The 16,222-nt window shown below is 46.2% G+C and overlaps 1 protein-coding gene across 1 annotated transcript; it reads right to left on the bottom strand.

The window, feature by feature from the left end:
- Positions 1-3,683: 3,683 nt before the first annotated feature.
- LOC135369130 (zinc finger protein ZFP2-like) lies at positions 3,684-15,665 on the bottom strand. Its single transcript, XM_064602792.1, has 4 exons — positions 15,473-15,665; positions 4,614-5,795; positions 4,032-4,226; positions 3,684-3,721 (listed from the first exon to the last, which is right to left on the bottom strand). The coding sequence occupies exons 1-4, from the start codon at positions 15,663-15,665 to the stop codon at positions 3,684-3,686; spliced, it is 1,608 nt and encodes a 535-aa protein (XP_064458862.1).
- Between the last annotated feature and the right edge of the window lie 557 nt (positions 15,666-16,222).

The following is a 16,222-nucleotide window of genomic DNA, read 5'->3' as shown; positions in this document are numbered from 1 at the left end:
TAATACGAGCAATGTTCTTACCCAGGAGGTTCTTCATGGTAAATGGGGCACCCGCCGTTTGTCAAAACAATATTCCCTGAGTCGGCCGCTATAATTACGCAGAATACGGTTTCGACATTCGATCTTCCTTACAACTTGGTTCTGGTATGGGGCTGCTTCAAGGATGGACTTGTACACAACAAGACAGGTCAAAGTCTTTTGGTGCTCTGGGAATGTGGCGTTCACCTCTGTGCTATAACCTTTGCGTAAGGAACGCCGTGTAAAAGAGAGCCACGCGACGCGGCAAAGTTCACGGCAAAGTTCAATTCAAGAAATCAAATTTACTTCAGTTAAATATGAACACAAATATTTTTTTCGAAGGTGGCTAACCAATGTGCCAGAGGAAAGCCAAAATTTCCCCGTAGAGTCATTTTCTTATAGAGTCATGTGACACGATTCCTGACGTGACACTACTTGTAAATTTGTCACAAAACCACCTTCTGTTGAAAGAAGAAATTAACGATGAAAGAAGAAAGTCACTGAAAAGGTTAGCCAGCTGTAGCTGGGTCGAATCCACATCTTCTGGATTGCCGGTCCAGGGCTCTACCAATTGAGCTAACACACCTCCTCAGCGACTTCCAGGGGTGCGTCATCTGAAGCGACGAACCAGCCACTCTCTCTCTCATCCTCCTTTCACTGCTGCTCACTCATACACACATTCATACGCTGCTCATGAGGCTTTGTATGTATTTGTCTTTTCTATGTTGTTCCAGCCTCAGAACATCAGTTCTCTCTTGTTCAACAGTTGCCGCTTGAGTCGATCCCGTCGTATGAATGTGTGTAATAGTGAGCAAAAATGTAAGAGTGAAAGGAGGATGAGAGAGAGAGAGAGTGGCTGGTTTGTCCCTTCAGATGGCGCACCCTTGGAAGTCGCTGAGGAGGTGTGTTAGCTTAGCTCAATTAGTAGAGCCCTGGACCGGCAATCCAGAACATGTGGGTTCGAGTCCTACAGCTGGCTAACCTTTTCAGTGACTTCCTTCATTCATCGTTAATTTCTTAGGTTTGAGGCTTTGTATGTGTTTGTCCTTTCTATGTTGTTCCAGCCTCAGAACATCAGTTATCTCTTGTTCACCTTCTGTTGCCGTTCTACCTTGATCTTGAGCTTGAACATTTTATGCTTTAACCTTCATCGAAACTTTCATCTTGCGTCATCAATACATCAATACTTTCATCAATACACGTACGCTTCTAATTTGTATAAATACTCGTGAAACGTTCGCATACAGCTTCCGCCGAAAGATAACAAGAAATCATTCGATAAAAGTGGACATGAATCTCTGTTATGAGGCAAGTGTCACATGTCATACATATATCGGTTTTTATTGAACAAGTATTACTGACAACACACGGATTATTGGAATCTTTACGGGAATCTCTAAATAACCTTTTATGTTTTCAGTTTTTCATCTGCTTTATTTTGTCTTTTCCGCTACCAAAAGCGAAATTCACAATACATACACCATGTGAGCTCCTTTTTAGTTTCCTTCGTGGATGGAGACGTCCCCGACCAAACGTCTGCTACCAGTTTTCACTTCGGAAAGCCTGTAGAGGAGGTGGTGTTCCTCTACATGAGTCCTGGCCGGCGATGATGGAATGTCCCAGCGGGCAGATGGACGTGGCCTCACGCTAGGATGGTGCCGGTAGAACTGGCTGCTAGGCGCAGTAGCGCGCGGCAGCAGAGGCGCGTCGTCGTCGTCTTCCACGGGCCGCCACATCACTCCCCCCCTCAGACGCGGAGCGGTGCATGCGGTTGAGGTCTGCGTCGATACCATGAAGAGGAGAATGAGGACGACTCGTGGATGGTGGACGATTGGAGACACGGCTTGCGATTGTGGCTGTTCATGGCAGCAGCGGGATGGTGGGAACAAGAGCGCTGCGGTCCGGGTGGGTTCCAGTGATGAGATGTGAATGCCGATTGGTTGAATGCTTGAGTGGTTGCTGATTGTCTGCTGAGTGCGTTGAGCTCTTGTTGACTGCGCTGAGTGCTTGCTGAGAGATTGCTGCCGAGCGTTGATTGTTGCTGAGTGATTGGGTTGTTGAGTGCTGATTGTTGCTGGGTGAGTGCGTTGCTGAGTGGGCGACAGTACCGCGACCGGTACGACAGCGTGAATGCCGGTTGCCGCCAGAGAAGTGCCGGGGAAGTCCATCATGAAGCAGGTGGAGGCCGGAAAGTCAGCGTACTGTAGTCTCCCAGCGGGTCCCCGGTGGAACAGTGGTCCCGGTGCGCCTTGCCTGCTAGAGGGTGGTTCGCTGCTGGTTTGCCGATGAAAAATTTAGGATGTTGAGTGGCCGAATTACGCCGAACATGGTGTTCGTTGTTCGGGTCACCAAATGTAGAGGAAGACCACCGTCCTCTACAAGCCTACCAAGGTACCGTATTATCGACCTTTGCCATCAGTTAATCCCCTTTGAAGGCACCAAGTGGGCCTTCCACTATGGGCTTCTGACCCCTTCTGACTCACAGCGCGAGAAGGAAGGATAGGTGTCTTCTGTGTCCGTGTCTCTCGGTCTTCTTCATGAATGTATACCAGCTAGCCTGCACCCTTTCCCTTGTTTCATTAGAATGATAGGTGTTTGGAATACGGGGGTTTCCTTACGCGGAGTGGTACTTCTCCCTTCTAATCCGCTGCTTCTACCGTACATGGGGAAGACAGGACCATTTCGCACGGCTCTATGTACCTGTGTATTTTGCCCTTAATCTTGAGAACGGGTGACCGGATTTCAATGAGCATGGTATCGAAATACTGCAAAGGTTTCTGCATCCGAGTTTCATTATGGATTTTTGATTTTTCTTCTTGGATTTTGACAAGAACGCTTCAAATTTGCATTCAATTTTCCCGTGCCTCCGCAACGCATAGAAAAATGGCATGAGCGAAAATAAAAAATTGGTAATCAATCTCAAATGCAGCGTTGGACAAGCTATCGTAGAAAACAAACCGGGTGAAAGTCCGTCGAATATTAACAGAGACTGAGGACGAAACGTGTTCCATAGAAAATACATGGGGCCTTTGGAGCTGGTATTCCCTCTTAAGGGTGTTGATTTACAACAAAAATTGAATGAGTTAAGGTATCGTCCAATTACGAGTGTAGACCAACAAGCCTCACACCCGGAAAGTAGATGTAACACCCTTCCAGAGGTATAATGTGGGTGTACCATAACTCGCATCCTTTGAAGTGTAAAAATTTGAAGGTGGTGAGAAATACCCCCGGAAAGGTAGGTGTATATCATTACACCTACAAACTTTTACACTCAAAGGGATGACAGTTATGGTACACCCACCTTACACTCACAGGGATGTCAGTTATGGTACACCCACCTTACACTCAAACGGGTGCAAAAAAGTTTAATGTGTTGGATTGACTCTTTCATAAGTACAAGTACGCCCCTGCACATGCAATGTCTCAATCCAAAGTGTCTCATGGCTACATGTCAGGCCATAGTTCCTGCTCTGGCTGAACTAGATTGTGCTTTACCAGCTCTCCGGCTGGTGTCTGCTCGTCCTGTGGCTGGACTCTGCAGGACAGGGGTCGCATTTATATGGTTTCACATTCATGTACGTCCAAATGTAATGCTTCATGTGCTTGCTATGCCAAGTTTGCAGAATAGAGAACGCTTCTGAATGGTTTCGCATATCTGTCTGTGTCTACTTGTGATGCCACAGGCCCACGCTGTGGCTGAATTCTGCAAGACGCACATCCCACTTGTAGGGATCCTCTGTCATATGTGTCTGCTTGTGACATCGCAAGTCGTCCTGGGGGGCGACCCTGCAGGACAGAACTCGCCCCTGTACGACTTCTCGCCCATGTGTGCGCACTTATGATATTCAGATTTGTGTTCTGGCTGAACTCTGCGCGGCATGAATGGCACTTGTGTATGCCATCTCCCCTGCACTTGGTGCTGTAATTTTTGTACCATGGCTGGACTTTGCAAGACAGAGTTTGCACTCGTTACGGCTTCTTAGACGTGCGTTATCGCTTGTGACACAACATACTCGTGTTCCGGCTGAAGTCTGCAGGAGAGACATCGCACTTGTATGGCTTCTCGCCCTCGTGTCTGCACTTGTGGTTCCACAGCTTCGTGCTATTTCTGAACTCGGCATCGCACTTGTATGGCTTCTCGCCTGTGTCTATCCACTTGTGATAAGACCATAGCACAGCATCACCGTGGTACTCACGACCACAATTATCTGATAAGCCATGAGCTCGACGCCATAAGCCAGGCGACTCACGTGGCCTATCACTATATTCGTACATGCCGCATATTAGCGCACTCACAAGATAACACCACACTTGTGACCAGACATCGGCAAAATTACCCATGCTTTTGTCGCAAATGTAATGTTATCCTGTGAGTGCGCTAATATGCGTCATGGTCGAGCTCAAGGATATGCCATACTGACTTTCACGTGAGTTTGTAGCCTGAGCTCAAGCCTTATTTATCAGATAACTGTGATCGCGAGTTCCGCGGCCCAAAATGCCGAGATATGGATAAAACAGGCTCGTGTGGCTTCTCGTCCGTGTGTCCCCGCCAAGGATTCTGTAGGTGCCCACTTAGGCTGAACCACAGGGCATACCATCACACTTGTATGGCTTCTCGCCCGTCCGTGTGTGTGTGTGTATCCGCTTGTGACGCTGCAGGTGACCACTCTGCCTGAACTCCGCGGGGCAGACATCGCATTTGTATGGCTTCTCGCCCGTGTGCGTCCGCTTGTGCAGCTGTAGGTTCCGTCTCTGACTGAACTCCGCAGGGCAGACATCGCACTTATATAGTTCCTCGCCTGTGTGTGTCCACTTGTGACGCTGCAGGTTCCCGCTCCTGCTGAACTCTGCACGGCAGACATCGCACTTGTATGGCTTCTCGCCCGTGTGCGTCCGCTTGTGCAGCTGTAGGTTCCGTCTCTGACTGAACTCCGCAGGGCAGACATCGCACTTATATAGTTCCTCGCCTGTGTGTGTCCACTTGTGACGCTGTAGGTGCCCGCTCTTGCTGAAATCTGCATGGCAGACATCGCATTTGTATGGCTTCTCGCGTGTGTGTGTCCGCCTGTGACGCTGTAGGTTCCCACTCTGGCTGAACCTTGCCGCGCAGACATCGCACTTGTATGGCTTCTCGCCCGTGTGTGTCCGCCTGTGATACAGTAGGTGGCCGCTCCGGCTGAACTGCGCAGGGCAGACATCGCACTTGTATCGGTTTTCGTCCGCGTGTGCTCGCTTGCGAAGCCGCAGGCGCGCAATCTGGCTGAACTTCGCAATGCCGAGATCACTCTTGCGCGGCTTCTTTCCCGTATGTGTTCGCTTCAGACACCTCAGGCTCGTGCTCTGGCGGAATTGCGCAGAACAGAGATTGGACTTGCATGGCTTCTTGTCTGTATGCTTCGACACGTGGTTCTCGTCACTGCCAGACCGCAAGAACCCAGGAACAGAGGAACAGATGTCGCACCCAATACCCTTCTCTCCCATCTGAGCATCCGGTGGAGGAGTAGTGGGACGCTCTTCAGACTCACTGTGATACTGTGCAAACATGTGGTGTTTCGGGCTGTCTTTCGACGTATTTGCAAGTACACATGGCTTGCTCTGGTCTGGAGGTCGCTCCGTCGGTCGACCGTTCGTAACGACTAGTGAAGTGTTCTTGAATTGTGTGGTTATTGTGCTGACCTTGAACTGTGCCTTTGAGGAAGTGTAACCTGAAGGTTCTTGATCAGAAGTGCCTCTGGGCTGGACCTTTACGTTGATCAAACCAGTGCTTTCTCTTGGTCCTGAAATTTCGAAAATCGGACATTAAGAGGGCTTACCAGTGCAGGTGCATCTCTTATTGACGATTATTAGAAAAATTTTATGGCGCCACGTTTGCGGTCGCGCTGTGCGCGTCCGACACGGCATATAATCCCCCTTGTGCCCCCTCCGGTATTTGCTGTGAGGTAAAGTGAGGTGAGGAACGAATTCCCCAAAAATGAGTTGAGGTGAGGTGAAGAAAAACATCTGGGACGAAAATTGAGGTGAAGGCAAAGATCGTGAGGACACTTGCCCACCTCTGCCTGTATTCACTGGGTGCCGACATTTTCGAGAAACTGGATGGGATTAGGTTGGGTTGAATAGGATATTCCCTGACGACGTGCCAACATAACGGATTATGTGTCCACTTTTACCGGCGACATCTGGATGGAGAGAGGCATGTCGGGAAGACTCAGAACAGCAGAAGTGATTGGCCGGCAGAACCGACTCTTGGCACAGACTGCCAGTATTATACGCATTTTAACTATGAAACATAAAAAGATTAGATCAAGGACTGGCAAACGTGTGTGAGAAGGAACAGATGACGCGCCCAATACCCTTCTCTCCAATCTGAGTAGTGGAACACCTTTCAGTCTCATTGTGACACTGTGCAAATATGTGGTGTTTCGGGCTGTCTTTTGACGTGTACCCAAGTGCACATGGCTTGTTCTGGTCTCAAGTTGTTCAGTGGCTCCACCGTTTCTAATGACTCAAACTGTGGTCTCTGTGGTCTGTGACTCACACAGTTATCAAACTGTGATTCAGCAGTTATTGTGCTTATCTTGAAGAGTGTCTTTAAAGAAGTGCAACCTGAAGATTCTGGATCACAAGTACCTCTGGGCTTTACGTGGAGCAAAGCTGTGCTTTCTCTTGCTCCTGAAATTTCGGAAATGGGACATTCAGAGGCCGTACCAGTACAAGTGCATATCTAATTGACAATTATTGGAAAACCCTTATAGTATCATGTTTGTGGTCATGCTATGCTCGTCCGCCCCAGCAAATAATCCCTTTATGACTCCCCGCGGTATTTGCTGTGAGGTAACGTGACGTATGGAAAACATCTGGGACGAAAACTGAGGTGAAGGCAAAGATCGTGAGGACATTTGCCCACCTCTGCCTGTATTCACTGGGTGCCGACATTTTCGAGAAACTGGATGGGATTAGGTTGGGTTGAATAGGATATTCCCTGACGACGTGCCAACATAACGGATTATGTGTCCACTTTTACCGGCGACATCTGGATGGAGAGGGGCATGTCGGGAAGACTCAGAACAGCAGAAGTGATTGGCCGGCAGAACCGACTCTTGGCACAGACTGCCAGTATTATACGCATTTTAACTATGAAACATAAAAAGATTAGATCAAGAACTGGCAAACGTGTGTGAGAAGGAACAGATGACGCGCCCAATACCCTTCTCTCCAATCTGAGTAGTGGAACACCTTTCAGTCTCATTGTGACACTGTGCAAATATGTGGTGTTTCGGGCTGTCTTTTGACGTGTACCCAAGTGCACATGGCTTGTTCTGGTCTCAAGTTGTTCAGTGGCTCCACCGTTTCTAATGACTCAAACTGTGGTCTCTGTGGTCTGTGACTCACACAGTTGTCAAACTGTGATTCAGCAGTTATTGTGCTTATCTTGAAGAGTGTCTTTAAAGAAGTGCAACCTGAAGATTCTGGATCACAAGTACCTCTGGGCTTTACGTGGAGCAAAGCTGTGCTTTCTCTTGCTCCTGAAATTTCGGAAATGGGACATTCAGAGGCCGTACCAGTACAAGTGCATATCTAATTGACAATTATTGGAAAACCCTTATAGTATCATGTTTGTGGTCATGCTATGCTCGTCCGCCCCAGCAAATAATCCCTTTATGACTCCCCGCGGTATTTGCTGTGAGGTAACGTGACGTATGGAAAACATCTGGGACGAAAACTGAGGTGAAGGCAAAGATCGTGAGGACATTTGCCCACCTCTGCCTGTATTCACTGGGTGCCGACATTTTCGAGAAACTGGATGGGATTAGGTTGGGTTGAATAGGATATTCCCTGACGACGTGCCAACATAACGGATTATGTGTCCACTTTTACCGGCGACATCTGGATGGAGAGGGGCATGTCGGGAAGACTCAGAACAGCAGAAGTGATTGGCCGGCAGAACCGACTCTTGGCACAGACTGCCAGTATTATACGCATTTTAACTATGAAACATAAAAAGATTAGATCAAGAACTGGCAAACGTGTGTGAGAAGGAACAGATGACGCGCCCAATACCCTTCTCTCCAATCTGAGTAGTGGAACACCTTTCAGTCTCATTGTGACACTGTGCAAATATGTGGTGTTTCGGGCTGTCTTTTGACGTGTACCCAAGTGCACATGGCTTGTTCTGGTCTCAAGTTGTTCAGTGGCTCCACCGTTTCTAATGACTCAAACTGTGGTCTCTGTGGTCTGTGACTCACACAGTTGTCAAACTGTGATTCAGCAGTTATTGTGCTTATCTTGAAGAGTGTCTTTAAAGAAGTGCAACCTGAAGATTCTGGATCACAAGTACCTCTGGGCTTTACGTGGAGCAAAGCTGTGCTTTCTCTTGCTCCTGAAATTTCGGAAATGGGACATTCAGAGGCCGTACCAGTACAAGTGCATATCTAATTGACAATTATTGGAAAACCCTTATAGTATCATGTTTGTGGTCATGCTATGCTCGTCCGCCCCAGCAAATAATCCCTTTATGACTCCCCGCGGTATTTGCTGTGAGGTAACGTGACGTATGGAAAACATCTGGGACGAAAACTGAGGTGAAGGCAAAGATCGTGAGGACATTTGCCCACCTCTGCCTGTGTTCACTGGGTGCTGACATTTTGGGGAAACAAGGGAATAAGCTACATTGAGCTACAGCTCACATTGAATAAGCTATTCCCAGACAGCGTCCCAACATAAAAGATTCTGCGTCCCCTATTATCGGCGACGTGTGGATGTAGGCAGGCATGTCAGGAAGACGCAGAACAGCATAAGTCGTCAGGAGTGCTCGCTAGCAGAAATGACAGGCCGCAGAACCGAGTGTTGGAACAGACTCCAAGTATCACAGAAATCCTGGTACTATATGCATTTCAAGTGCAAGACAGAACAAGGTTGAGTCAAGAACGGGCAAGTCCGTGTACATGAATAAAAGTCTGTTATAAAAGGTATATTTTTAGCCATCCATTGCTTTTTTCTTCCTATTTGCTGACGATTGCTGTCTTTACTAGGCCTAACAAGGACGACAATACACATTCTTTTTGCCTAGATATCGACACGGGGCACAATTTAAACATGATTGGCAAGATAATTGCAACATAATGTACAGTGGAACCTCGTTAATACATACGCGCTTAACCCGTAATTCCGCTTAAGCAGTAGTTGCGCTGAATCCTTGTCGCAACTCCCACTGAAACCAATGTATTTGCTACCCGCTTAAGCCGTAGCTGCTCGCAGCCTCAGTATCGGTTAATGCGCACTTTTCGTCCTGAAACAGACCGTGCAGAACAAAAAAAAAACTAGCTCCTTCTACCAAGAACGAAGATTTGGAAGCATGTGGCTCCTCCAGAGCGGGGGCAAGGCCGATACGTCACTCCTGCGAGGAGGAGAGTTCGTCCTCCCACAGAGTGGAGGGCAAGTAGGTCACGAACCTCCTGCCCCTCCTATAGTTTTGTTTCTCACTTGTTGGTCATGTGTGTTGGCTTGTGGGGCAGCGCCACCCACGGCGTCCTGAACATCAATGAGAAAATGGGCATCATCCATACCATCAATCAGTTTGTCAGAAAACGCGGATGTTGTGAACAGCTCGCCAATAATATTGGTGGATTGGTGGATAATATGGATTTGAAGCCGTGATCATTGCTGCAAGGCCGCCTCGGCACGAAGCGAGAACAGCGAACTATCATGTTGCAAAGTGAATAAATGGTGATATCTATCTTCATTTTGCCAAACATGTTCCATTTTTCTTCCATTAGGCAGGTACGTGGACTTGTATTTTGAATTTTTGGTTAAGCCAGGTCCCCCAAGGTCGCCATTTTCCCATGTATTTGTTCCTATCCCGATGCGTGCAATGCCGGAGGCCGCCCTTAGATACCCCATTGTTACCAGACGTTGGCTTGCGTGGATTGTAGCGCGCTAAAGATCCAGTTGAAGCACAATCCAAGCCAGGCCAAGTCACCGAAGAAGAAATGGACGACTGCAGCGCCTGCGGCGCCTGGTACGACAGGTACGCTATGTGATGCGCGCAGCCGTGCACTAGATCCTTCCGATCGCCCAACACGTTTAAAAACGGACCAAAAAGTGAAACACGACAGAGAAAGTTGTTATACGCGTTTTATTTGGACATATAAAGACTAGATTCATTCGCAGAAACAACAAAAACATTTTGCCGCTAAACTTAGCGCGCTGGAGTGATCCGGAACGGCAACAGTGGGGTATCTAGTGGGGGAGACGTTTTCCGGCCAGGTGGGTCAAGCTGCCGTAAAATCAGCGTCAAACAGCGGAGGCTGCCATCTTGTGGAACGCAGTTGCCAGACCCGGAAACCCGAAGTTCGCCAGTTACGGCGGCAAAAAACGCTGCTGTTGTCTCTTTGTCATATTTGCTTAAACAAACGAATTTCTTGAAAAATGATGCAGTAAACATGTAAAAGTTTGTAATAACTAACCCATGTTGCCTTCGACATTCTTAGCGATTGTTGTAACGCTCGCATTGTAACGCATGCACAAGCTAGAATGATAGTTTCGGTTTCGTGGTTGCGGGTTTTCGCGTGCTACATATCTATCATATGCAGGCACATCTGGAACTACATGTTGAGCCAAAATGTGTCTGAAATTTCTTTGATATGTTTGTAAAGGAGGGGGAGGATGGAACGTTCAACACATCGCATAACAATACTGCTAAGGTTGATAAATGCAGACGTCCAAAGATCACGAAATGTGACCACACCTCGATGGCATAATCCTGATGTGAAGCCTCCATGGACCAGAGGAGAAGGCATAGCAAAAAAAGAAAAACAATATATCTACCAAAATGTTACATATCAATGACCTGATGCTTCCTCTTTTCCTCTATCGTGATTACTCAAGCAGCTCAGTTCTAAGATACAGCAGTGACGAGCTCCCACCCTCTTCCTGCACCAAAACGAGTAGCCTACACTAAGCATATATTGGTATGATGGTTGACCACAGTGGGAACAGCATACTTGTGCTTATGGAAAGCAGTCTCAATATAACTTATCCCTCCTTATTGGAGAAAATCTTCTTCACTGTGATGAGCATACATACAGGCAAAGCGCATATGTTGCTTTGCAACCACTTGTCATCTGTGCATTTTAGATTGTCGTATAGAGACAACGCTTTGGAAGTGCACAAGTGAGATATTTTACTGAAGGCACAGTGCGCGTGATGTCAAAGTTCCTCGGAACGACGTGTCAGTCAGACACAGGTAACGATCATGGTACATGACAGAGCTCATGCCAGATATGTTGTACATGTTGTACATGTCCATACATAAACAAATTTTACTTCAAGACAATAAGTAGTTACGTCCAGCACAGTAATGCCACTATGTGTGCACACATTTTGTGTACGCAATGACGGTGTGCATTTCACTTCTATCAAGTAGGAATTGTTTGTGTGGAAAAAGCAACATATGGGTGGGTGAATATGAATTTTACAGATATTAGTAACGTGTAATACAAACCATTTACTTATCTTTTACAGCTGCACAGATTTCTTAATTGTATGAATGCCTCAACTCATGTGAAAGCGAAGCAAACAAATTTTGTTAAGAAATCTGTAATCAGTGATCTACAACAAAGTAAACTTCATTTGTGCACATGCTTTGTGAACGTAATCACTGTTTCACATCTTACGTCTCATATAGTTAAAAATGATAAAACCCCCTGTGCAGGAAAAGACGAGAACGGAACACTGAAAAGATGAAGACACCACACGGAAATGTCAACCAAAGAACTTTTATTTTGTGAAGCATGCCTTAAATACATGAGACCTCCTCTCCCCCTCTATTCCCTCTCATGTTGGACTTCCTGTTTACTTCACAAAGATAAATACAGGGGTTACTGACGCAGTTACTAGCTGCTTTTTTTATCTCATGTGCCTCTCGAAAGAGAAAGCTACTTCGTTTTTTACACCTGAACAAAATTTTTGTTTTTTGGTATTCTGCCTGACATCCCACACATAATGTAAAAACCCCGAGACTAGGGAACACGAAGGGACAGACAAAAACACGATGTCTTTTCACACAAGTCACACACGTCAAACACGAAGTCAAGTCAAACGAACACAAGTCAAACACGAGGTCACGTTTGTGTCTGTCCCTTCGTGTTCTCTAGTCTCGGGGTTTTTACATTATGCATCATCTTCACCAGCTCTCTTGCTTCCTAGCCATTTTTTCATTGTCACATCCACATGTCAATAAGTGGTCCCCCAATGCACCGTATCTATTAGAGGTATTAGTTGAATGTTCTTTTAAACGCGTGTTCATGCACCTTTCAATTAAAAACAATTGAAAAAACCCCAGTGCTTTATCAACCAGCCAAAACACTCGCTATGTTTATATGCACCTTGATGATTCCCCGATATATACCTTATCACACTTTCGTGGTATAGAGTAAACTGTATGAATATGGCATTCTGCAACTTTCTTCCCGTGATCACCAACCAGGCCAAGTTTTAACCGTGTTTCATATCATATCTAGTCAATCATGCTTTCTGTTAATTCATGTGAATCACCAATCAATCTTTTTTCATGTTACGTCAATATGCTTGCATACGTGGAGGACTGAAAGGTATATGCTACGTGTGAATATGAATGTCATCAGATTAGACGGTAGGAATGGTCTTTTACGATACAGCTAAACACACCCCGTCCTTAAGCCCCTTTCTTTGAGTGTGGAAGGGGATGACGTGAATGATACGGTTGCAAAAAGAGGTGCATGAAAGCTGTTCCACTTCCAAACCAGACTTTTAAGAGAAAAGTTACATGGTGGTTAAAATTGATTCATGGAGTACCTGCGTGGGATTCGAAGTGGTTATGCAACTTGCCATATCAAATATAACCGATTACCAAATATATATTTGCGAATAAATCCAGTCTACCATTATCATACACTGTCTGTTATCATTCCACAACTCAGCCGCAAAAATATTTGTTGTTACGAATAGCGTTTGAAACAATTTCCATTGGCAAACCTTCGCAACAACCCTTTGAGGGTCGTTGCAGAAGAAAACTGTTTCACAAAGCACTTGTGACAGAAAACATTATTCACTTGCGAAAACGAAGCTGCCTACTTCAAGCGCTGTTGTTCATTGGCAATCACAAAACATAATCTGCGCACTAACGAAGAAGTGTTTTAGCCAACATACGCAGGACGACGGGCATGAATGTACAAATGTAGTCACTTCTTCGCACAATGTCGTCGTAGAGAGATGCGTCGTCGAGTTACGCTGGGCACCTTCTTCTACATCATCCAAAGCAGCCTCAGCTGGCTGGCGAGCATCACAATATTTAACGAACATCACAGTCCACAGACACAACTGCACACAACGCACATGATCGTACATCCGCAGTGATTGGAAATACCGTGAACACATCCACACACCCAGAAGCGACGGCAGCCATAACTCACGCTGGATTGGATACGGATTGAAGTGGCTATTTTGAGAAATAGCATGCTCGGTGCACATTGTTTCCAGATAATTTCTACTTCAGTACAAATCTAGGTGGCAGATTTTGCAATGCTGGCAACGACTGTCCCACAAGATGGCGATCCCCGTTGTTTTACGCGGGGAATGGGCCGAAATACATGGCAAGATGGCGACTTTGACCCACCTGTTTCCGGCAAACGCCCGAGGTCGAGAGAGGAGGAAAATGTAAAAAAAAAAGAAAAAGACCGGAAGTCACGTGACTGAAGCGGTGGCGCTCTTGCAGTGCTGTCCAGAGGGCTGTCGTGCTGTACGGGTCGCTGGTGGTGCTGTTTGGCGCTGCATAGACGAAGAGTGGGTGTTTTGATCTTTAAAGTCCGGTGGTATTTCGCAGTATTTTGTATTTACATGCTGGGGGTGCGATCCAAGAAAGACTACTGTGATCGCTGCTATGACAAGGCGATTGTCTTCTGCTGACACGACCTATCGACGATGACAACGCCCCAAACTTGCGCAGTTCGAGGAGCGTGGACTTGCGTGTGTATATGACGACGGTGGTATCACGTAATTGTGCTGTAAGCGTATGAATGAACCTGTCGCATACTTTGTGAGGCTTGTAGCGTGAGTATAGTGTTAGCATAAGTTCAGAAGCTGTGCTGACTGTGCGGGAAGGAAAAGAGGAACTCTCCTGTTGTTCACAGTCTTGATATGCACAAGAGAGAACTGATGTTCTGAGGCTGGAACGACATAGAAAGGACAAACACAAAATTTAAAATTTTAAAATTTTATGGCCATAAATCAGATATTGTTAATAAACGCCAGTCACCTGTATCGCTACATTTTAATCTTCCGGGACATGATCTGCATACGCATATACTTATCACCATTTTAGAATCCGGGTACGCTAATGACATCAAACGCAAAAATCGAGAATCCTTTTTCATTTCGAAATTTGCAACGTTACAGCCGCACGGCATCAACGTGTACGGCGGTCCATTACAGTCCTTTACACTATGAGTCTATTTATTGTATTATAACTTGTCTGCCATTTTTCACATCATACACGATGATACACAATCAGTAAGACACCAACTCCGCGTTACTTTCCCAGAGTCTGGAAGCTCTTAGCCATCAAGGTGCTGTGTGTCCTCAATCCTTCGCCCTTGAGCCCTAATTCCCCGTACGCATTCTAAAGCCTTCTGTGCCAACTGGCTGCTGTGCCTATTCATGTGCTGTTCACTGGTTTCCTCCACGTACAACTCCGACTCGTCTGTATGTATGTCTGTCTGACCTTGTCGAGCCACCTCCTACTGATTGCGTTTTGTTTTTCATTTTCATTTTTGTTGATATTTGTATCGCGTTTGTAGTTCTCTTCACCCTTACCCTTTTCTCTTGTACCATGTGACTTGGTTTTTTGATATATGCTTCACCACTTGTAACAGGTCCTCAAACCTGAAGACGTGCAGCCTACTGCACGAAAGTCTTGTTTTTAATGTATATAGTAAACAGCTGATGCTCTTAACCGTCTTTGTTATTTTCAATCTAATCAACTTTAAATCCACAAATAAGGCTGATTTACCGTATCTGTGGGCAATGCAACGTTTTTGGTGGAATTTTCATCAGCATTCACGACATGTCTTATCAGTCAAGACAACCCCTTAACTAAAACTAACTTGTCTGGATAGTGAACGCTTGAGTTGCTGAGAGTTTACTGTGGTGCACGCACTCATTCAGCTGAAGCGATGTGTCTAGGAGTGTCCAGAAATATGTGTCTGCACTGCAGAATGTGCATGAGCAACCAACCGGCCAGATCCACCCAGGAACTGCCGTGTTGGAGCAGCCAGATCCAACTGAGAATCTGCCATCCTTGCAGGTTGGACTGTTACTGCAACATGAACCAACCTTGTCAATATGGTACGTAACAGTACTGGCGCACATGTTGCAAAAGTTGTTTCATAACACTTGTGGAGGTAAAGTGAAATACACCTACCGGGGCTATGCTCGGGTGTTCGGCTATGTTCAGGGCCCATGCTCGGTGAGTAGCCGTCTTGTATTTCAACTAGGCAGACTTGTTTTCTTTCTTCAACGCTGGTCTTCAATTGCTTCAGCACCCCTATGATTTGCTCATAGTTCCTCGTTGGGAGCTCGGCTACCCGTGCAGCAACTTCCTGCAGGATTACCATTGCCTGCTTGTACTTCTGGCACTCTGTAAGTACCTTCCTCTTTGTAGCAGAATATGTTATTGTACTTATTTGTCCTTCTGTAGCTGACTCCGAAATAAACATCCGGCAGGACTGCTGATAAAAGCTTTTCGTCCACCGAATGGCTATGCAATCTTGAAAAAACAGTGGCAATCCCAAGGCACTGCGACAAAAAAATATGTGCCTACATGGCAGCTTCATTGATGTTGCCAATCTGCATGAACAGCTTAGCTCTGATGCTTCTGGGTGGTTTGCATCTTGGGTGTCCATTTCCATTGCACTTCTTAGTTGTTTTGAAACAACTGAGAAGGCATATGGTGTCAAAGTCTTGCAGTACTCCTCTTCGGAACTTGAGAGATTTTTTCTGACTGGTGCTTTTAGTAGGGCGTCCATTGCGCGTTGGTCACGTTCCAGGCGTAAGCTGTTAATGACAGTGATCAGGTCCTTAAACATTTCATGAAAAGGTGCATAACGTTTGACAACTTGCATTATTTTTCGGTTGATTGCTTCAACACGGTTATTTGTAGAGTTGCCAAAGG

Source organism: Ornithodoros turicata, chromosome 9 (assembly GCF_037126465.1).
Source record: "Ornithodoros turicata isolate Travis chromosome 9, ASM3712646v1, whole genome shotgun sequence".
NCBI classification, from domain to species: domain Eukaryota; kingdom Metazoa; phylum Arthropoda; class Arachnida; order Ixodida; family Argasidae; genus Ornithodoros; species Ornithodoros turicata.
The sequence above is the reverse complement of the archived record's forward strand: the minus strand, read 5'-3'. Positions and strand labels throughout refer to the sequence as shown.